Source organism: Fusarium subglutinans (genome assembly GCF_013396075.1).
Source record: "Fusarium subglutinans strain NRRL 66333 chromosome Unknown NRRL66333_c0000005, whole genome shotgun sequence".
Taxonomy (NCBI): Eukaryota; Fungi; Ascomycota; class Sordariomycetes; order Hypocreales; family Nectriaceae; genus Fusarium; species Fusarium subglutinans.
In genome coordinates, this window is record NW_023502068.1 from 507065 (window position 1) to 529307 (window position 22243).

Consider the following 22243-nt stretch of genomic DNA (forward strand, 5'->3'; position numbering starts at 1 on the left):
CCCGTATATAAGAATATCTGGAGGGAAAACACTTACCCTGCATTGCAGTACTGTAGTTTCCTCCCTTTTACTCTTTTACCACCAACAACGTGACTATCAGCTGCTTGCTTGCCATTCAATCTTCACCACCACCTCCACCGCCTGAAGGAAAAGAGATCAGCCGTCTTGGGGAAACACAGTAATCCTACCGCACCGTACCGTACCGTATCTTGCCGTCACCACAACGTCAATTCGATACGTCTAGAAGTAAAGGCGCTATCCGCACGGCATCATCCACATCCACATCGAGGCCAGCAGATCCAACCAAGGATTGGATCCTTTCGTCCATTTCTTTCTTTCTTTTTGGCTAGGTACTCAGTTGTTTTGGTTATTCCCCCCCCCCGTTATTGAACACCTTGACCACTGCTATCGTCGTTGTTGTCTTCCGGCATCTTCCTGGATTTGGGCCTTAGTCTTTAGTCTTCCCCGCCAAAACCTTGACGCTTTGCTCATTGTTCCAAGAGCTTGCAAAGACCGGGGTTGGGTTACGTTTCGTGACCCCCTCCGTCCCGCAATATCCCATCATTAGAGCTGGCTTCCAGATCGTGTCTTCGGGTACGGCCCCAAATTCAAGCCCAGGCCAAGGCCCAGGTGTCCTATCCCGTCACCTTGTACCAAGACCAAGAGGTCTCTTCCGGGATAATATCGTGCCCATCACCTGCAACGCCTCGCCGGCTCCACTACGCGCTTGTCTCTGCCAGTCACAGCCTCAATCCCCATCCGTCCCCGTCCATATCCATCCTCGGGTCTGACCCCGGCAAGCGGACGCTATCTATCTTGTGGAGGAGCACACCGCGAACCTCACACCCCAGGGCGTACACTACCAATTCTCGAGCTGCTCGTGAAGCTTTTATAAAAGCCATGAATGACCCCGTCAAAAGAAGTGCTTCTCTCTATTCAAATCAACTTCTCAAAGGTCCAAGCACACAGATCAAGGCTCCAGGAACCGGTTTATTCAAGAGTAAGTCTCGACTTTGTCCCTCCATTGACAGTTCACCTGTCTTGTCATGATACCCTCACACACCTACTTCCCACTCACTCTCTATGGCGGAGCACCAAACAAAACGGCTACCGTTGCACGAGTCTCAAAAAATCATTACTGACTTAATCGCAGTGCTTCCCAACAACGTTAACAAAACTTCTCTCCACCCTACCGGTGTTACGTACGTTCCTCATGGTACTTGATCAGTCACACGGACGGTTTCACTAACACGGGCTTTACAGTCCTCACCAGGAGCATACCGAGCTGGAACAGGAGCTCCACGACAAGGCTCACATCGATTATGATCGTGTCGCCATTGTAAGAAGCTCTCCAGTCAACAGTGAAATGGACTGTCACTGACATGTGATTTCTCAGATTCCCAACCCTTCAGTCGCTGCCCTCTACGAGGATGCCCTTGTCTACGAGACCGGTACCGCTATCACCTCCAGCGGTGCCCTGACTGCCTACTCTGGTGCCAAGACTGGTCGATCTCCCCTTGACAAGCGAATTGTCGAGGAGGCTTCCTCCAAGGACAATATCTGGTAAGCGATAACCCGAATAGCGGCAACAGAGTTTCGTCTGTTGCGCAAATGAATCGTCATGAGCAGACAAACTAACAAGAGAACAATAGGTGGGGACCTGTCAACAAGCCCATGACTCCTGAGGTAAGAATCAAATCGGCAATTTCCTTTGATACATTCTATACGATCGGATCGTTTGTGACTACTTGCCTGCGGCGTGGCATCTTGACTCTTGTTTCCCAGCCTTGGGAACACGAGAAAATCTGCCTACATCACGAGCTTTACGCCCATAACCAAGACGAGCGAACCAAAACAAAACGTCGAGACCCGCGCCGGAAGAGCATCTCCATTCCAGCGACTTCAATTGGCTTTCCCCCGAGGATACCCGGAGCACGAGCGTCATGGTTTTGATGGCTTGTCCACTGGTGCTTATTCTCTTACCCAATTGTCTGGTCGCTGGTTGGTAGATGTTTGGCCGAGGGCTTGTCTAGTGGTTCATTGGCCTAGCGCTATTGGACCCGGTTCGCTTGTTCCCCTGGTCTTTCCGGGGAGGGTCTAGAGAAGTTGAGGGAGGGTGTCATGGGATCGGCAATCGCTAGGCCTTGACCCCGCAAAGTCCTCACACGCTCACCTTCCCCTCTGGCAATTGCTCACGGCTTCAGACCGAGACACCAAGTCCCGCCCCTCTTTTCTCACCGTCCACGATTTTTCCCGACACGGATGTCCTTTACCATTTCTGGATAGGCTGCCGTTTGTCACATTCCCGTGCATGATCTCATTGCACAGCTTCATCTTTTAGAATCAATGACTGACAATATTATCACTGCAGGTCTGGAAGATCAACCGAGAACGTGCTGTCGATTACCTCAACACACGAAGCCGAATCTATGTCATCGATGGTTTCGCCGGCTGGGACGAGAAGTACCGCATCCGAGTTCGAGTTATCTGCGCCCGTGCCTACCATGCTCTCTTCATGCGAAACATGCTTATCCGACCTTCACGGGAGGAGCTCAAGGACTTCCACCCCGACTACACTATCTACAATGCTGGCAAGTTCCCCGCCAACAGATACACCGAGGGTATGACCTCTGGTACCTCCGTCGCCATCAACTTCGAGCAGAAGGAGATGGTCATCCTCGGTACTGAATACGCTGGTGAAATGAAAAAAGGAGTCTTCACTGTCCTCTTCTACGAGATGCCTATCAAGCACAACGTCCTCACCCTCCACTCCTCTGCCAACGAGGGCAAGAATGGCGATGTCACACTCTTCTTCGGTCTCTCTGGAACTGGCAAGACCACTCTCTCCGCCGACCCCAACCGAGCTCTCATTGGTGACGACGAGCACTGCTGGTCCGACAATGGTGTCTTCAACATTGAGGGAGGTTGCTACGCAAAGACCATTGGCCTGTCCGCCGAGAAGGAGCCCGATATCTTTGGCGCTATCCGATACGGTTCCGTCCTCGAGAACGTCGTCTTCGACCCTCTCACCCGTGACGTCGACTACGACGATGCCACCCTCACTGAGAACACCCGATGTGCCTACCCCATCGAGTACATCTCCAACGCCAAGATTCCTTGCCTGTCTCCCAACTCCCCCTCCAACATCATCCTCCTCACATGCGACGCCCGCGGTGTCCTGCCCCCTATCTCCAAGCTCGACCGCAACCAGACTATGTTCCACTTCATCTCTGGTTACACCTCCAAGATGGCCGGTACTGAGGACGGCGTCACCGAGCCCCAGGCTACCTTCTCCAGCTGCTTCGCCCAGCCCTTCCTTGCTCTGCATCCCATGAAGTACGCCAAGATGCTTGCCGACAAGATTGAGACTCACAAGGCCAACGCATGGCTCCTCAACACAGGCTGGGTTGGTGCCGGTTTTGCTCAGGGTGGCAAGCGATGCCCCCTCAAGTACACTCGTGCCATTCTCGATGCCATCCACTCTGGCGATCTTGCCAACGTCGAGTATGAGAACTATGAGGTCTTCAACCTCCAGGTTCCCAAGACCTGCCCTAACGTCCCCTCAGAGCTCCTCAACCCCTCCAAGGCCTGGACCGCTGGCGAGGATAGCTTCAAGACCGAGGTTGTCAAGTTGGGCAAGCTCTTCCGCGAGAACTTCACCAAATACGAGAGCGAGGCCACTGAGGACGTTGTCAAGGCTGGTCCCGTTGTCTGAAAAGAGGAAGAATAAGGGGGAAAAGAAGAAAAAGGAAAGCGATTTTTTTTGCGATTGGTCATGACAAATTCGAGCAACTGTTTATCATCTGGGACCGGCGTCATTACATGGCGGCCATCAACCGGCTGCCCTCATCTTTTTTTGTCCAAGGATTTCTTATATAGCACGAGATTGTGTGTAATGTGAGCATGAACAAAGCTTTACGATTTCTGCAATAGAAAAGTATTTACCACTGATTTCTGACGTCTATTTTGCGTGTGACCCGGCGACTTCAGATGATAAACATTCTTATATTCACCACTGCCAGTGAAGGCGAAACAAAACACATTCAATGTGGGCAAAGGCATAGATAAAGCACGAAGATACCATTCAGCGAAATTCTGTGCATCTATCTAGGTACCTAGGAGATCTCCTAGAACAATCAGATCCGTCGCAACATCCTGTCAACAATGCTTCCTCTCAGCTCCAGCAACTGCAAGCTGTGCTCACCCTGTCCTAAAATCGCATGTTCGATGAAGTCGATGACATGTTCATTCATAGCTTGACCAGCTATCCGCTCAAGAATGGTCGAATTTACCAAGCGGCAACGGGAGTGGCAGTGTCAGCACCCCAGGCATCCCCAGCACCAGCCTTAACGCCGTCGTCCGCACCCCAAGCATCCCCGCCGCCAACGTTGCCGTCATCACCGCCACCACCCCAAGCATCCCCGCCAGGGGCATCGCCAGCATTGTTGCCAGCATCCTCTCCCCAGGCGCCGCCAGCGTCACCAGCCCCAGCGTAATCGTTGGGGTCGAAGTCAGAGTCTGCCTCAAACTTCAAATTGTTGCGAGCTTCACCTTCGGGAACATACTGCTGGAGGAAGTCGGGGATTTCCTGATTAGTCTCCAGGAGTGTTCGGGTGAGAACACTGGCCATCGGCTCATCACGCTCAGAAAGAAAAGACGTGGCCACACCGCGATGGCCGATGCGACCAGTTCGGCCTAGTCATGTTAGTCAGGGAGTCCCAGATAGAAGAGAAGAATCTTACCGATCCGATGAGTGTACTCCTCAATGCCGCCGTAGTCGATGGATGGCATGTCGTAGTTGATGACATGCAGGACATTCTGCACGTCAATGCCACGGGCAGTCACTCCGGTAGCAATGAGAATTGGAGCCTGTCCAGAGCGGAAAGCCCGCATCGCGGCCTCTCGCTCCTGCTGGGTCCGATCACCGTGCATCGATGTGACCGGCAAATGCATGTTAAAAAGAAAATCGTCCAAGTTGTCTGCAGCCTGGCGACTGTTCACGAAAATGATGGTGCGAATGCCATGCATTTCCTCAAGCAGCTTAACCAAAAGCTCCTTCTTCTGGGGGGCTTCGACCTGCAGAACAATCTGCTTGATGTTGGAAGTTGTGCTTCCGGCACGGCCAACACGGAAGCGGACATGAGATGCCGCGAGATAATCCTTTGCCAGATCACGGGCGGCCTTGGGGAACGTGGCAGAGAAAAGGCTGTATTTGACGTTGCCCTCATCCTGTTCTGTTAAATGATTAGTTTCTGGTCGTCTGCGTAGGTATATGGCTATGCTTACCACCACCGGACAAGATTGGGCTAAGCTCCTCGGACCAGTCGTCATTCAGGAGTTCGTCAGCCTCATCAATCACCGTGTAGCGCAGGCGCCGCAGGGTCAAGACATTAGGGCGTTGGATAAAGTCCACCAGGCGCCCAGGTGTTCCGATCAGGACATCGCATCCTTTCTGCAGAAGATAGGTCTGCTCCTTTACAGGAACGCCCCCGTAAACGACACCGGGACGGAGCATGGTGCGATAACAAAGCTTACGAGCTTCATTGAAGATTTGAACCGCCAGTTCACGAGTGGGGACCACAATGAGCACAAGCGGCTCAGCAATTACCTCGTCGAGACCCTCGCGGAACGTCAAGGGGTTGGGACGATACGCAGCAAGCTTCTTGGCCTTGCCCATGAGCTTGCTGAGAATGGGGATGAGGTACGCAGCAGTTTTGCCGGATCCTAAATGCAAATTAGTGATGCCGGTAAGCATCTCAGGAGTCAAACATACCTGTTTGAGCGATGCCAATGACATCGTGTCCCATCAAGATAGATGGAATAGTAAACTTTTGAATAGGCGTCGGGTTCTCAAAGCCACAAAACTCGATGTTCTCGAGCATGGCGGGATGAACGCCAGCATCCTTGAAGGAGCCGATGGGATCGATTTTGGTAGGACCCTCCTGCTGAACCTCAATGCTCTGAATTCTATGACAAGGTTAGATGACAGGTAATCCAGGAGCATGTATCAACTTACTGAGAGAAGTCGAGTCCAACTCGGTCGTGGCGAGTAGTGGGATCTCCAAACAATTCGAGCTCGAGCTCAGGATACTTTGGGCCGACATCACCATACTCATCCTGCCAGGCATAGGCACGGGCGTTACAACCCCACTGCTGATCACCACCACCGGCAGTCATGGACGTATAATCGATTGCCTGGGGCTCAGTCCATTTGCCCTGTGACGCATCGTATCCCTGAGTGCCGGGAGTTGCGGATTGGTCCTTCTGATCAACGCTAGGGAGCGCTTCGCTCATGGCAGCGGTACCGAAAGTGTCCGCCATGGTGGTGTTTCTGTGGGTGTATAGTTAGATGGATGTTCATAGATAATGGAACCTGCGGAACAGAGAATGAGAATTAAAGGACTGACTTGGGAGTTGGAAAGTCTCGAAACGAGAGAGGCAGGCCGAAACCAAAGAGAAGTAGCGTGCTTTAAGAAGGAAGATCAGCTAAGTTCCAATACGAGTTGAGGAATCGCGCGTAATGCGAGAAGTAGATACGAAAGGTGAAAGGCGAAAGGCGAAAGGCGAAAGGCGAAAGGCGAAATAGGCGTGAGGAGAAGAGAAGAGATGGCCCAAAACATGACTGGAGATGGGGTAAACAAGAGAAACATACCAGGTAACAACTTCCTGACAACACAATAGAGACTGCAACTCTTTGCAGCTCTCTTAATGTTATAGTCGAAGAAGAAAAGGAATATCTGACTCTTCTCAGGCGAGAAGTTGAGCAGACTGAAAGTGAAGTCGAAATGCAGATGTGAAGAAGGAAGGGGGAGAAAGAAGAGAAGAGAAGAGAAGAGAAGAGAGGTTGAGGAGTGGCTATTTGTACTTCTTCCTGCACCGACTGTGCCCGCTGTGAATCACAGGCTTCGCAGGATTAAGGCATGCGAGTGCCTGCAGGGACGAATTGCTTCTTGTTTACCGTTCGAGGCAGGTGCCCGTGTGTCAGAGGGTAGCAGCTTGCCGGCCGGCTGCCACTGCCATTGCGAACTTTGCCTTACTTCCTGCAATCAACACAACAAATGGAAGCTGCACCTACTAAGATTGGAGGCTCATGCCCCAATGGAAGCAGTAGGGATTGTTCCTGGTGAGTGAATACGGAGAAGTGCCATTCTGTGAGTGTTCACTCTTGCTATTTCACAGTTTGGAGTTGGTTCAAAATCTATAAAGCTCTAGTGTCAAGTTGCAGATTGACGTTTGCCGAATTGAGGAATAACATTGATGGATTGTCACATTCGCCTGATATATTGCTAGTAAAATTAATGGCTGTTTATGTTGTTTTGGTGATTGTGACTTTGCTCTGCATATCTGCCATGGGAATGCTTACAATGAGGTCTGCCTTTGTTGTCTATACTTACATTACAGTTCAGATAATACCATCACAGCCTGGAAGCGCTGGCATGTTGTATGATTAGGGTTCTAGTAAACTGCAGAGCTACGGAGCTAGACAATGATGATTTTATTTCCATAAGATTGTCACAGCTTCAAAGTGGAAGGAATTTAATAGGTTTGGGCCTGAACCCTCAAACACCAAACAATACCCTACCTTAGTTACTAAGGTACCTCAGGGATGTAGTAACCCGTTTCGATATTCCTTGATTGGCCCAGATGTGTTCATGACAAACAAGGGATCCGGATCTTGGTACTGTCGCAAGTTACACAGCTACACAGCTCAATGGAGACAAGCCTTGCTCGTCATGATCACACAAAAGTTGTTACTTATAACAACGCTAAGCTCGGACAGGGTGGGCGACTATTTCCACGCAACAGAGCGATAAATCTTATTATGAGATCAGCATGAACTCTTCACCAGAGGCTCAAAAGATCCTGGGTATCCATTGCCGTCGAACTTTCATATTCGCCCATTCCGTCTTGAAGAACCTTATCAAGGCCAGCTGCCGCTCGACCAGTAGCACCACCCTCCTTTTTTGCTTGGTCTGCACCTTTCAGCACTGCTTCCAAGAACCTTCGCTCAAATACTCGTTGCCTGGCATCCCGACTGGGATACATTTCCCTCTCTTCGTCTCGTCGAGTACCATAAAGGTTAAGATATTCAAATGCATTCGAGTCTTGTGGGATTCGATATAAGTTGTCCCATATCTCTGACTCGTCCTCGGGAATTGCAGCTTCAGGCCGAAGACCAGCCTCCAGAAACCGTGATAGCATGGTGATTTGTCGGGCATATGTCGAAGCATCTTTTGCCCGCAAACCGGATCTTGAGCCAGAAGACCATCCGGCTTTTGAAGTTGTCAATGCCCACCCCATCATGGCACAGAAACTGTTTAGGGTCTTCACCCAACCTCCAGGACACACGATCAAGTCGTTCTCTGCAACCTCCAAGATCCATTCCATTACACCAAGAGAATCATTGCTGATGTCCGCCGAGAGGTGTGTCATACCCGCCCGGATAAACATGATGGCTTGCTCCACGCTGTGTCTCACCTCTTCGGCAGGTAGCTCTCTGAAAAGCTTCAGTAGTTGACTTCGAACTGGCGTCGAACTATCTGATATGAGTGGAAGCAGCTTGGCGAGAACCGCATGTGTTCCCACAGGATTGACAGGGGGTTCTGCTGAAAGCTGTGAAGTAAGATAGGCCAATGCTTCTCGTCTTTGTTTGTCCGATTTTGAAGAAGAGGCGAGTGAGAGACTATGTTTGAATTGTTGAACGACATCAGGTGCGACTGTTGAGAGTGACTGATGCCCCATCACAATAGCTATGACCCATCAGTAATTGAAGGGAAACACACCCAAATCTCCTCACCCTTTGACTTGAAACTTGTATCTGTGAAATTGGAGGATTTTGGCTTATCCTTTCCCACCTTGAACTTGGGTTTCTACCTCTTGTTGGTGAGTTGCATTTCAACAATTCTGTAGTGATTAAAATCATACCTGGAAGTCCTTTTGCTTCTCGCGCTTCTTCTTGTTGCTGGAGCCCATGGTGTCGGTTTATCGAGACAACTAAACAGATGTATAAAAGCAATGAGTGAAGTTCGGATACCGTACAATGTCAGGCCAATCCCAAGATAGTCTTTGTTATCGAAGTACTGAGGTTTGGATTCTTTGATCTTCAACTGATAAGATCTACTTTCCCTGTTGGGGTTCTAAAATTTTGGCGGTGTCGGATGGCAGAACCTCCACCATGCCCCGCGGCGTCACCTTAACGCAAGGCCCGACCACGCTAGTATAATACATCGGCGACAACCAGCGGTATCGTACATCGCCATATTCAGCTACTATAGCAGAATGACTGAATCTTCACTGGTATGCTGCTAAAAGAGTCTTGAGGTATTTTGCGAAGCTAATAAATGGACAGGCTAATGGCCCTGATGCCCTTGAGGAGAAGCTCGGCCGATTGTCAAAGAAGCCTGGTGTTAAAGCCAGCATCATTCTTGACCGAACCACCGGCGCTATCCTGAAAACCAGCGGCCAAATCGATGCTCTCCAGACCTCTAAGACGCGAACCACATCTACTGCAACATCATTTTCCAATGAAGGTCCTGCACTAGAGGAGAGCGAAACGAAAGGAGTCGAGCAATTCGCCGCGATCGTCTGGAACTATGTGAATAGCTCCGGAAGCTTGGTTCAGGAGCTGGATAGTGAAGTGAGGATCATCATAGGCGTCACAGGATCATAGCTAACAATCAGCAGGATGAGCTGAAGCTTCTCCGCTTACGAACAAGGAAGCAAGAATTGGTCATTGTACCCGATCCCAAGTATTTACTTGTGGTTGTGCATGACACGCCTCCAGCTTGAGCTACGAAACACGCTTATCTAAGTCTTACCAATGTCTGGGCGTCCCAGATCTCCCACTTACCGACTTCCGCTGAAGGGCTAGGGGAGCGGTTTGCATCGATTCGAGAAAAATGTTCTGTTTCATCGACTGATCAACTGGGAGTGTGGCGGGCCGTGGAATCGACAAGATGCAGGAATTATTACTGGTGTGTTGCATTCGGGATGGTCTTGAGTAAGGCAAGACATCTTGAACGAAATTACGATTGAAACACATGGGGTAGGGCAAGCGCAGGCACCTCTGCCATGCCTCAAAGGGAAGAAAGAACAAGAGAAGCATATTAACATGGGTCAAAAGGGCTGGAATCTGCGCCCTCGCGGCTATCCCGTTACGCGATTTCCTTTTACTGTGCTTCCCGTCACTACGGGACTATCACGGGGTCCGCACGATGCCCAATGTCCGGCATAAAGAATTGGGATGGGAAAGGCAAATAAAACCGCAGCTGTAAGTAGCCGCGTGTTTCGAAGATTTAATGGGCCGAACAATTACAGTTGGATTGCGCCCCTTGTTTCACAAGGGCCCCATTGACGACGAGAATGGTGGTGGCCGGAGTGGAAACGCTAGGAGCCGTTGGAAAAGCGTACGGAAAGGCCTCATGGTGGTCATGACAATTGAGGATCACACGTAGATATCGGCTACCAACACAATTGAGCAGCATTCCCGGTCCAAACTTGTAACGGACAAAGTTGCGAATGTGAGCTTCTTCTGCTTGGTCAGTACCGAACAAGGTTCATACGGGGCAGCGCAGGCAAGACAGAACGCACGTACAAAATACCTACGGGTGCACGTCCTTATCCTTGACCAGTATCCGTATGCGGATAACGAAAACGCTCAACAATCAGGGTTACATACTCTGATTTGGAAGAAGGTTGTATGCAAGGACTGCAGAGCTGATCTGATACATGACCAAAGGCAAACACGTCAAGTATCGATCATATGTCTGATCCCAAAAAGTCCCAGGTCTCAGATTGTCAGAACTAATGTTGCTGACCGAGCGCGATATCGATCTAAAGTTCCGGTATGATTTGTACTATTTTCGGCAAGATAACATTCCGAAACTAACGAGGGATTTCCGACTTGACCGTTTGTTCACCTTGGAAGGCTTATTATTTACATACACCTTGTGACTTTCGCTTTACGATGCCAGGTCTTTGCCGAAGCGGCGAATTCTCCCTGGTTCGCTTCTCGCAACGGCGGTTTCGAAACACGTCGTCTTACTCCCTCCACTTTTATACATTGGCTTCCGCCAGAGAGGCCCACAAACTCCCGCAACTTCCAGCATCAGGATTCTCGAGCTTGAGGCTAAAATGGCCTCCCTCCGGATGACAGGAAATGAACCCTGGTCGGGTACAGTACAGTGCTGCCATTCTACGATAGCATCGACCGTAGCAGTTCATATACCTACCGACCTACCTAGCTTGTTACATAATGAGCTCTATAGTCGGGTCTTGACGCACATCACAAGGGCTGCCGCTGAGCATTACTTTCTTAGCATGTTTCCTATGTAACACACACTAGTGAGTCTAATTTGATGTTTGCCAGCATTCGTACGGCAGACAAACTCTGGCATGATTGATAGATTGCGTCCACCTTCTCTTGCAAGGATCAATGCTTGCCCACGTATGCCGGGGGCCTTTGAAACTTCTGTTCTAATCATTGGGTATTCCGCACTCCGCTGCTCTGTAAGAATGGAGCGTGCTGTACTGTACCATACAGTATGTATATAGACCGGGTCCTGGGTGTTATGCCGGCTTCCATATTGAATTCGGATCTGTATCTACTCACATCGATTCGAATCGCAGATCTTCCGTCTTACCCATATTACATACCCAGGCTGAGTACAGACAGCAATCCACGATCGTCTTGGTTGGTTCAAGGCCCACGCTCCCAAGGCCTCCTGGATATCCACGCGTGGGGACGGCTGCATGTTGCACGAACAAGAAAAGAAGCGGACACAAGAAAGACTCGGGAGAGAGGGGATTATATCTGCTGCACGGGATTGTGCACCAATGACCTGAGACAGCCGTTGAACTCCTGGAAAGGGAAAGCATTGTGTGCTTAGCATACTCATACGTACGTACGTGGATCAACCAACAAAGACCTATATTTGCATAGCAATACGGGTGCAATGTCAGCAATGGCTCCATTCTGTTCTCCGCCTAGTCATCTTTTTGAATCTCGAGTCCCCTTTCGCATTCCAATACAAAGGCCTGGGGAGTTGTCGAAAGCCGGATGTTCTGGTGCCAGTTCAGCCCGCAGCCCAATAACCCACGCAACGCAGACGAAAGGAGCACCTAACTGACTGACGGAGGCAGTAGTTAAGGAAACCCATCAATCAAACAAGAAGCTGTTGCTTTGCCGCCTGTCTCCTTTATCCGTATCCGGAGTGGGCTTGATGGTGCTTGTATCCAGGTCGACCTGCCCACGATCAACAAGATCAATCTGACCCTTCGGCGGCGGATGCCCGCATTGCGTTGATACTAACGTGGTTCTCACATGGAAGGCCTGCGATCCATCGCAACAAGATCACAGTAATTATGCCATTGAGCAAGCCAAGGCCGTCTCCACGGTCAACTGCCACGAGCAGTTTCAGCGATACCGCCGACAAATCAGGGCCAAAATTGACTAATGAGAGTAAAAATGTGCCGTCGCAAAAGCGACATGAACGGCAAAAGTCCCGGGCGGCACTACTACTACTACCCCAGAGCCAGAGCCAGAGCCAGAGCCAGAGCGGCGCCACATCTACAGCCACTACCAGCATAATACCGACCGAATCTCCAATTGCTGATGGAGATGCCCAAAAGGAAAACAATGAGAACGATCCCATTGACGATTCTGGTGCCATTGGTGCATCTGCATCAACCGGGGGTCGTTTTACAAGGCCAGACTATCTACTCCATGGCTTACTTACACGAGCCAAGAACCGTGTAAAAGAACGAACTGGGCGAGACAAGGAAAAGGGCAACGGAGATGTAAGTCAAGATTTTTGATAAGTTATTTACTGGAATTATTCCTGACGAGACTCCCACCCACCATCTCCATCATAACTGCAAGTCATAATTAGATTCATTCCCTGATCAGTGCGCATTCTGAGAGACAATGGAACATCAGACCACTGCTCAGCCCAGCCCAGCCCAGCCAACCACTGTCGCGTGCTAGGGCGATCTTCTCTCAGGTCATGCGATTGCCGTCCAGGGCCCTGAATTGGCCCCTCAATGGGCTCAGTTCGGGGGCGCCTTTGACCGATGGTATTATCCGGCCTAGAGATGTCATGATGGTCCAATGTCCGGTCTTTCATGTCAATTGACTCGGCGACTTTTTTCCCCTTTAAGCACTACCTACCTACCTATGTTTTAGTTTCTTGTGACCCTGCTGTCCTCCCCCTCTGTTCTGTTGTGTTCTGCTCTGTACTGTACTGTATTACACTACACTTCTGTCTCGGAACTAATTGCTCCCTTCACTGCAAACAGACAACATCAACTGTTACAAGTCCAACCAAAGCCTTCTCTTCCTCCCCGCATTCTCCTCCGCCACGCGCCGCTCCTCCCGACCGAGGCTTCCGCCGTAAAGCCCCACCTCGAGCTTCTACAGGCAGATCTCAAGGAGGTACTAAGACACCCTCATCGTCACAGTCGCCGTCACACTCACCACCACGGGCTCTCACTTCCCCGCGTTCACCACCAGACCAGAACAAGCCTCTTCCTCCTCCACCTCCTCTGCCGAACTCGGGTGCCTTGTCCGACAAGGAAAATGCCACTTCTCCTCCGCCCAAGCCCGTCTTGAAGCTGAACAGAATCATGTCTACTCTTACCGACTCAGAGATTGAGAAGCTCTTCTCTGGAGCCCCTCAGTACTTTGCCCGTAGCGAGGGGCACTGTTCTGGCGCCCCCAATCCCAGCGTCGCATTCCCCTTTGATGAGGCATTGGAGATCCGCGACCTCACTGATCATGTCCAAATTGAAGATAGAGCTTGGAGTGGCCTTACAGCATGGCCTCATCTAACTCGAGATCTCAATCAGGATGCCGCTGCCCGGGCGCAGGCCGTTGACTCTCGCAAGGCCCATTTCTTCATCCGTTGTCGGGAACGTCCCAATATGCTGAGCATGCAAGGTCTAGAGAAGGGTACCATGGGCTTCTCAGCTGCCCTCGAACTCGCCGTTGGCGACGCCCTCGAAGAAGAGCAGTTCGGTTTTGACAGCGTTGGCAAAAAGGCCCATGCCATTGTCGAGGCACGTGAGCGCATGCTTTCCTCTCTGGGCTACCTGCGTCGTCTGCCTGAGACAGAGCTGCTGGATCGTCTCAAGCGAAACGCCGAGCTATACCGGGTCAATGATCTTCGAAAGAAGACTTCCGTCCAGACGTATCAGGATCTCTTTCACACTTTTATGCGACCATGCAATTCCGTTGTCGATAAGCGCGACCACTATAGCTTGACTAACCAGATTAATGCCTTGATCAAGTGTCTTGGCACCGCCAACGTTTGGTTTGACTTCACCCATGTCGAATGGAGGATCAGATTGGGTCAGATTCTTTGGGGAGGCGAAGACAATGATGAACTTGAGGATACTTCTTCCATCCACGACGCTAGTAGTGCCAGCGAACGGGCTGAGGAGAAGTATTGGCTCCTCATGCAGATTCTTGTTGCTACCGAGCTCCTCATCCGCTTAGATGCCATCACCGAGGGTGAAGAATACGGGGTCGAAGCTTTCCGACCTGTAGACGTTGTTCACTTTGAAAGAGCCGCCACTCCCATGGTCAAGTGGTCGCTTCATCTTGCCAGGAGCTGGCTCGACAATATCGAGATTGAGAAGATCAAAGAGGATCCACCAAGCAACCCTTCCGAGACAAAGGGACCAGCTACTCCTCCGCCTGCGACCGGCTGGCTAGGCGCACTCTTCAGTAAATTTATCGTCCGTCAACATCATGAAGACAAGACGACAGCAAGCCATACCTATACTATCAAAGGTCGCAATCCACAACAACAGGTAGATGGCCTTACTCATTTTGCCAAGAAGCTACTCTGGCCCAACATCGACACATACGAGGGACTCATCGCGAAGAACGCTCGTCAATCGATTATTAATTCCGTGCCTAAGCCTGCTCCTACGACGGCCTCTGAGAGATCATCAAAGTCTTCTGAGTCGAATGGATCTAAGCGGGGGCTTTACTTTGGTGCCTGGGATCGTCCTGGTAGCCAGAAGGACAAGACTCGACCACAGCGACGAAAGCTTGCAGCGGCGCTTCACCCCTCAGGATGGCTTTCAAAATCATATATTTATGGTCTGGTACTGCCTGGAGATGGCATGTGCCATTTCCTGATGGCCACGCTTCTCGAGAACGACAGCAAAGCCATGGAGCGTTTGGGCTCGTTCGCTAATTTGTGTGGAGGGTTTGTATATTCTGGCAAGAGCTTTTGGAGCACGTCATGCATCGTAGGTCGAGTTATTGCAGCAGGACAGGGATCAGCCGAGTGCATGGGATGGGTTTCCAGCGATATTCTACCCCTGGGCATAGATGAAGGTTGGGTAAACATTGAAGTTGAAGAAGTGGCTGGTAAGTTGTTGTATGCTGTATTGTGTAAGAAGAGCATTGAGCTAACGGACAGAAGAGGACAAGGCCCATCTAGGCAAGAAAGCGAGACTTTGGGCAAAGAAGCGAGTTGAACGAGAATCATCCATCCTCGGAGATGCCGATGAATATTCTGTGTTCCCTGCCGACTTTATCATCCCCCACGAGAACAACTACTCTACGCCGCCGCCATTGATCAGCGTTACTTTACGGTCGCTTGAGCTTCTTTCTCCGGCCAACTCAATTCAGTCCACACCCTTCACCAAGCTGACACCCGGTGGCGCAAGTGTGAACAACAAGGAACCCGAGTTGTTATCATTCCCAGCCAATGTCAACTTTGCTGTGTCGATTGACGGATTCACGGCTGAGAACTTCTCATTCTCCCTATCCTATGACATTAACTTTGTCACGGCGCACCCCTGCTCGCCTTCTCATCGTGTCCGATTTGTGAAGTCGCCGTCAAGTCCGACAATCCAGCAGATCGATGTGTCTGGGTCGGATACGTTTGGGCAAGGTTCTCGACCTGCTCATAGAACAGGTAAGGTCAAGTGGTTTCTGATCAATGTCTCACAGCTAACTCTAGTCAGGCCATCCCTTACACAAATATTACAATTACACTGTTATTCATATTTCGGAGCTTCTAAAGCGGCAGCATGCTCCCCTGTCAGAGTTTCTGGCTGTTCCTCAAACCCACCGTCGCTCGCCTTCACGCATGGGCAGCGAACGAGTGCTTGTTATTGACTGTATCACCAACTTATCCGAGGTTCCTCAATCTCCCACGATTGAGAGACTTACCTCAAAGTATAATATTGTTCAGCGAAGAGGTAGTTTTCCTGCTGCGGAACAGATGCATTTCGAGTCCAGAAAACGACAGTTTGGCTCCGACATGGAAATCCTGGTTCGTGCTCTTTGCGCTCAAAAGGGCTGGAATGCCATTATCAGTCGACGAAAGCGAGGATGTCTGGCTTGTGCTATTCGTGAAGCTGGCGCATTACAGTGGAAGGTTATCATTAGGGTGGAGTAGGAAAAGCTCGCCTACGTTGTAGCGAGCGTATCATTTGGCGTTTATGTCGTGGGGGGTATGCTGTGTTTGTGAAATGGGTACAAGGTTAACTAAGCCTTGGTCTTTGGTTTGGTTGTCATGATACATGTCTGGCGCGGATGACCTGGGAGGATACCCGTTATGTATATGTACACGAGAGAGATGTCTGACTTGATTCATTCTAACTTCTGCCTCTGGGTAACGCTGATGTTGAAGAGCCTCTATAATGTGAATATTCATGTTCTACGGCATAAGAAAGCCATTTCCCATTTAGGTAAGTAGGTCATTTCCACGCCACGCTACCCCACTCGAGGAAGCGCCACAACTCGAGCCTCACCCGAGACGACAGGTCGCGCGAGCTCAGAGGTAATTGCGACAACTGTTGAACAACCGTCAATCCTCCTCATTCACAGCAGCAAATATGTCGCCTACCAAGGATCCCAGAAGAGCTGACCTGAGTATGATTGCCCTCTAACTCCAAATACCAGTCCATCGCCTTGCGCACGAAGCACAATTCGATCATCACGATGGCGACTTGAAGCTAACTCCGTGACAGTCGTCCCTTACCAGGAGCCCAAGAGCTCAGGTGACTCGACCGATCTCTCCTCAACGATGTCTACCACCCTGCCAATGGCTGCTATGTTTACGCGTAATAAAATGGTTGGATGGTACGTTTGCCGAATGAGCCTTGAGGATGCGCGATGCGATGCGATGCGAATCGAAGCGAGATATGATATGCGGCCGGGTTGCTAACGAGACTTGGTAATACGTAGGGCTTCGGTTGTCTTCTCTATCCAGAGCTGGCTCGGCGAGAGCGAGGACTCGAAGAAGAACTCCACCACTCCTGGATACTTCTCCGTTGGCATGTCCAGTAAGACCACCCCTATATCCGTCGAGATTCGAGAATACGTGCTAACCGGACGCAGTTATGGCTCTTGCTGTTACTTACCTTCCTATGTTCCTCCCTCCCGTGGGTGGCAAGCAGGCCTCTGGCACTGAGGCCCCTGCTCCTGTCCCTCTGGCATAGTAAGCAAAGAGGTCGGGCTGCATCTAGCGGGAGGACTTGTGGAGGAGGAAAACCACCTTTAATTATTGCTGAGCGTTATCATTATCAAGGTTCCAAATTGATCCGTACTCTGGGCGGGATTTGGTGGACAAGATATTTGTATTATGAGTTCTTGTAAGAATGGACGAGCTTTCAAGTCCAAAGAGTTCTGCATCCTTTACCCCATTCTCACGAACTATGACAACCTGATTTCGTTCAACATGACGTGATTGTCGATGATTCAATACTGTCCGGGAGTGAAAATGGGCCAAAAGTGCGCGTATTGGTCTCGATGTTAGCGCAACCATCACCACCAGAGCTGTTTGGTGTCAATGGACCTTAATATGAGATGTCAAAATAAATCCAGCAAAAGGGATCCTAAACTTGGCAAAAATATCCTAAGTTTAGACTAAATTACCTAAGCCTTTTTGTCACTTAGGATCAAGGTCCTGAGTTTTCTTTCCTCCCCTAGAGCACCTAACAAGGATCATCACTGTATTACGGACTCAAATTACAAGACTAAGGTTCCAGACTGTAAGACGTTAAGAATGGCTCGTTATTGGTGGATGTTGCTGATGACTTCAATTGAAGCTTGAGATCTACTAACTTGCATAAAATGCATCAGATTATTGTGGAAGGGGACTTGAGGTCCTGCACTAGCTGCACTAGGGGGTAAGGAAATACAGCGGACGGGCTTTGGTGGGAGAACAGCGATTTTTGGTGTAAGCCGTTCCGCTGTTTTTCCTTACCCCGAGGCTGCAGTACTCCGTACCGCGGGGCTACCTGCTTCACAGTGCTTTACGCGGGCCACGTATAGAGGGGTTGTGCGCTACTCCGCAGTGACATAAATATCAGAGATGCCGTCCATCAAAGCTTGGACTCATTATTATGACACCCTCAATCCGTTGCTGGGGCAATTCATTATGTCATTTTTGGACGATACCAAAACGATACACTCATGCAAAGTCCCTTGTACTCAACGGCTTCACCAAGCTGCACATACCCTCACGACGACACTCACCGCCCAGCGCATGAATGAAGTACCCTGACGACCTTTCAGGCCAGTCGACCACTAAACATATCAAAAAACCAAAGCCTGGTGGCCGTTTTGCATTTAAACCACAAACGACCCTCTCATCAAAACAACAACCTGACTTCTCCAAACTTTCCCCACGCCATACGCATTCCAAGACACGCATCAGCGATTCTACTGCCCTTCAAGACCTCGGTGCCATGGTCAACGAACGGGCGCCCCCTAAGGTGCCTCTAAACTCCATCACTCCGAATGGAGAAAACACATCCCGCGAGTTGTCTCCCGACGATGATATCACTGCCCTTGTCCGTGGTATGAGCTCGCTCAAAGGCAAAGTTCGGGGAGACATGAGCAACCCCTTTAATCCCGCCGGCGCAACCAACACGCCCACATTCGGTCATCCTACCAAGATGATGTCCTCTCGTAAGCAGAGAGCAGACCCTTTCATACGGCAGAAGACACGACCGGAACACCACCTCGATAGTCGAAGCAGCAACAGCAACAGCAACAGCAACAGCGGTGCTAGAATCACAGGCCCTCGAGGCCCAGTATACCAGGATCGAAGACCACCACCAATGCCCATGTTCAGCTCGGGTGCGCCTTCTGCACCACCAGTTGCATCCTCATATGCGCCTGCAAGACATTACGGCGAGGAGACTTTCTACACAGATCCTGCCACGGCGAGTGCAGATTTGAAGGCTTTGCTTGAGGGTGGTATGGAAGAGGGCGAAGAGGAGGGCGGGGAACAGAGCCAAGCTGATGGCGAAAAGAAATCAGAAGATCCAAAGGATCCCAAAGACGGTACAGTGGATGGCCTCAAGGTCAAGCTACTACCTCACCAGGTCGAAGGAGTTGAGTGGATGCGAGGACGAGAACTTGGCCCTGTGAAGCGAGGGAAAGTCCCCAAAGGAGGCATCCTCGCCGACGATATGGGTCTTGGAAAGACTCTTCAGACCATTTCACTTATCCTCACCAACCAGAAACCAGCCAAGGACGCACCTGGATGGAAGAAGCACTTTGAGAAGATCGAAAAGACAACCCTGGTGGTGGCGCCACTTGCTTTGATCCGACAATGGGAACACGAAATTAATGATAAAGTGGAAAAGATCCATGGTCTCAAAGTCTGCGTACATCATGGACCGAACCGTACTAAGCGGTTTAAGGAGCTCGCTCTGTACGATGTTGTCATCACAACTTATCAAATTCTGGTTTCTGAGCATGGCAACTCCTCAGATGCCGAGAATGGATTGAAAGCGGGATGCTTTGGCTTGCACTGGTGGCGAGTCGTTCTCGACGAAGCCCACACAGTCAAGAATCGCAATGCAAAGGCTACCAAGGCTTGCTACGCCCTGAACTCCGAATACCGATGGTGCTTGTCTGGTACACCTATGCAGAACAACCTCGATGAACTCCAGTCACTCGTCAAATTTCTCCGCATTCGACCCTACGACGATCTCAAGGAGTGGAAGGAGCACATTGATCTACCCCTGAAGAATGGCCGCGGTCACATCGCCATCCGCAGACTACACAGTCTTCTCCGATGCTTCATGAAGCGGAGAACCAAAGAAATCCTCAAGGAAGCTGGCGCGCTTAACCCTGGTGGTAAGCCTTCCGCCGAGGGTGAGGGTTCCTCAACAGGCTTCAAGGTCACCGAACGAAAGGTTGTTACTATATCGACTGCACTGTCACCTGCAGAGCGCAAGTTCTACGATCGATTAGCTGCTCGAGCAGATCGAAGTATCGAGCAGATGATGCAAGGCAAAGTCAACTATGCCAACGCTTTGACTTTGCTGCTCCGTCTACGCCAGGCCTGCAATCATCCCAAGCTGGTTGAGGGCAAGCTGGAGAAGGACAAAGACGCAATGTCGACAGACGCTACCCAGAAGACCCAGGATACGGACATTGATGCCATGGCTGACATGTTCGCCGGTATGGGCATCGTTTCTAAGGACTGTAATATTTGCGGGCGAGGCTTGAATTCCGAAGACAACAAGTCAGGCAAAGACATCTGCGCTGACTGCTACGGTGACCTAGCATATTTTAACAGCCACGAAAGGCCAGAGCGGTCAGAGCGGCCCAAGAAGTCCAAGAAGCCCAAGGATAAGAGCAGAAAGAAAGACAAGAAGAGGGAAATAGTTGACGAAAAAGTCACTGACAGGCAAATTGTTGAGTTTGACGACGATGAAGATGAGGATGACGACGAGTCCCTTAAGAAGACCTCGGGGCGACCGCGTCACCGAAATACGGTAGTTGACAGTGATGACGAGGACGTAGAGTCCCCAAAGAAGACAGCTCGTCAGCCTCGGAATCGCAACGCCATCGTTGACAGCGACGATGATGAGGATGAAGAGGCTGAAGGCTCATGGCTTGTACCCGAGGATCAGCGGGGCTCCATACATCTGGGAGAGGCTGGTGGCGAACAAGATGAGAATGCTGAGGGCGGAGGCGACTGGATTGGCTCCGATGACTCAGAAGATGAAGAGAGTAAGGTTGAGGACAAGAGCAACTTGAGCAGCTTCATCGAAAATGACGAGAGTAAAGGGGATGTGGCCTCCGACTCTGATGACTCCTTGGCGTCATTGACAGATATCACAAAGCGCATGGCTGCCCAGACGCTGGACGATGGGCCGTCTCATGCAGCTGACACTACAAATGCAGGCACAGACGCCGATACCACCGCTGCTGATACGACGGCTGTTTCTGGATCATCGGCTTCAGATTCGGGATCTGACTCTGGCTCTGATTCTGACTCTGACGAATCGGATGTCTCGTCTGAAGAAGACGACAGTATTTTCTATCCATCCCGCGATCTCAACTCCCCTCAAGTTCTCGCTTCTTCCAAGATTCGAGAGCTCATCAAGATTCTTCAAGGTGAAGTCAAGGAACACAAGTTCATTGTCTTCTCTCAGTTCACTTCTATGCTTGATCTCGTTGAGCCCTTCTTCCGCAAGGAACGATTCCGCTTTGTCCGTTACGATGGCAGCATGAAAAACGATCAGCGCGAAGAAAGTCTACGAAAGTTAAGGGGCGACCCTCAGACCCGTATCCTGCTGTGTAGTTTGAAGTGCGGTAGTTTAGGACTCAACCTCACGGCAGCGACCCGAGTTGTCATCCTCGAGCCCTTCTGGAACCCAGTATGTTCTCCTATTCTTAACCCCCTTTCCATATCATGATGCTGATTTCTTTGCTAGTTTGTCGAAGAACAGGCCATTGATCGTGTCCATCGTCTGACCCAGACAGTCGATGTGATCATCTACAAGCTCACAGTCGCTCAGACTGTCGAGGAGCGTATCCTTGAGCTGCAGGAGAAGAAGCGCGAGCTGGCCGAGCAGGCCATCGAGGGTGGCATGCGTAAGGAGGCTCTCAAGCTCGGCATCAATGAGATCATCAACCTCTTCAAGCCAGGATCTTCGGAGAACCCGGTTGTTATTGGCGCTGATCCCTCTGCTGCCGGCAACGAGAGCTTCAGTGGTAACGAGCGCAGAACTGCGGCTTCGTCGCAGAGACGGCCAGGACGGCCCAGAAAGGAAGAGAGTGAAGTGTATGGTCGACGATGGTGAAGCAATTGCTTGCTGTAGACATTGACGATGAGATGGTCATGATTGGAATAGGTGTTCAAGAAGGCTCAGGATTTAGGACATGGCGCAATGAATTATTCTTGTTTTGGCATTAACGACATGGTTTGTGAACTCACATGTCCTGACCAGATAACAGATCGGACAATATTAT

At 50.5% G+C, this 22243-nt stretch overlaps 6 protein-coding genes across 6 annotated transcripts; 4 read left to right on the plus strand and 2 right to left on the minus strand.

Annotated features, from left to right (window-relative positions):
• Positions 1–900: 900 nt before the first annotated feature.
• Positions 901–3715, plus strand: FSUBG_1203 (phosphoenolpyruvate carboxykinase; the record flags this gene model as incomplete). The annotated part of the gene is made up of 6 exons (XM_036676777.1): positions 901–1000; positions 1154–1202; positions 1264–1339; positions 1397–1563; positions 1653–1686; positions 2372–3715. The coding sequence occupies 6 exons, from the start codon at positions 901–903 to the stop codon at positions 3713–3715; spliced, it is 1770 nt and encodes a 589-aa protein (XP_036543371.1).
• Positions 3716–4288: 573 nt separating this feature from the next.
• FSUBG_1204 (ATP-dependent RNA helicase) lies at positions 4289–6620 on the minus strand (the record flags this gene model as incomplete). The annotated part of the gene is made up of 6 exons (XM_036676788.1): positions 4289–4695; positions 4743–5234; positions 5287–5724; positions 5774–5967; positions 6017–6331; positions 6538–6620. The coding sequence occupies 6 exons, from the start codon at positions 6618–6620 to the stop codon at positions 4289–4291; spliced, it is 1929 nt and encodes a 642-aa protein (XP_036543372.1).
• A 1222-nt stretch (positions 6621–7842) lies between these two features.
• On the minus strand, positions 7843–8973 carry FSUBG_1205 (fruit fly brahma transcriptional activator; the record flags this gene model as incomplete). The annotated part of the gene is made up of 3 exons (XM_036676799.1): positions 7843–8750; positions 8798–8870; positions 8926–8973. The coding sequence occupies 3 exons, from the start codon at positions 8971–8973 to the stop codon at positions 7843–7845; spliced, it is 1029 nt and encodes a 342-aa protein (XP_036543373.1).
• Positions 8974–9279: 306 nt separating this feature from the next.
• FSUBG_1206 (uncharacterized protein) lies at positions 9280–9670 on the plus strand (the record flags this gene model as incomplete). Its single annotated transcript, XM_036676810.1, has 2 exons — positions 9280–9297; positions 9350–9670. The coding sequence occupies 2 exons, from the start codon at positions 9280–9282 to the stop codon at positions 9668–9670; spliced, it is 339 nt and encodes a 112-aa protein (XP_036543374.1).
• Positions 9671–12363: 2693 nt separating this feature from the next.
• FSUBG_1207 (uncharacterized protein) lies at positions 12364–17463 on the plus strand (the record flags this gene model as incomplete). Its single annotated transcript, XM_036676821.1, has 8 exons — positions 12364–12798; positions 12986–13074; positions 13317–15379; positions 15432–15932; positions 15982–16414; positions 16925–17104; positions 17210–17307; positions 17363–17463. 8 exons carry the CDS (start codon positions 12364–12366, stop codon positions 17461–17463), a joined length of 3900 nt encoding a protein of 1299 aa, XP_036543375.1.
• A 1053-nt stretch (positions 17464–18516) lies between these two features.
• FSUBG_1208 (RIS1) lies at positions 18517–22074 on the plus strand (the record flags this gene model as incomplete). The annotated part of the gene is made up of 2 exons (XM_036676832.1): positions 18517–21648; positions 21706–22074. The coding sequence occupies 2 exons, from the start codon at positions 18517–18519 to the stop codon at positions 22072–22074; spliced, it is 3501 nt and encodes a 1166-aa protein (XP_036543376.1).
• Positions 22075–22243: the final 169 nt, after the last annotated feature.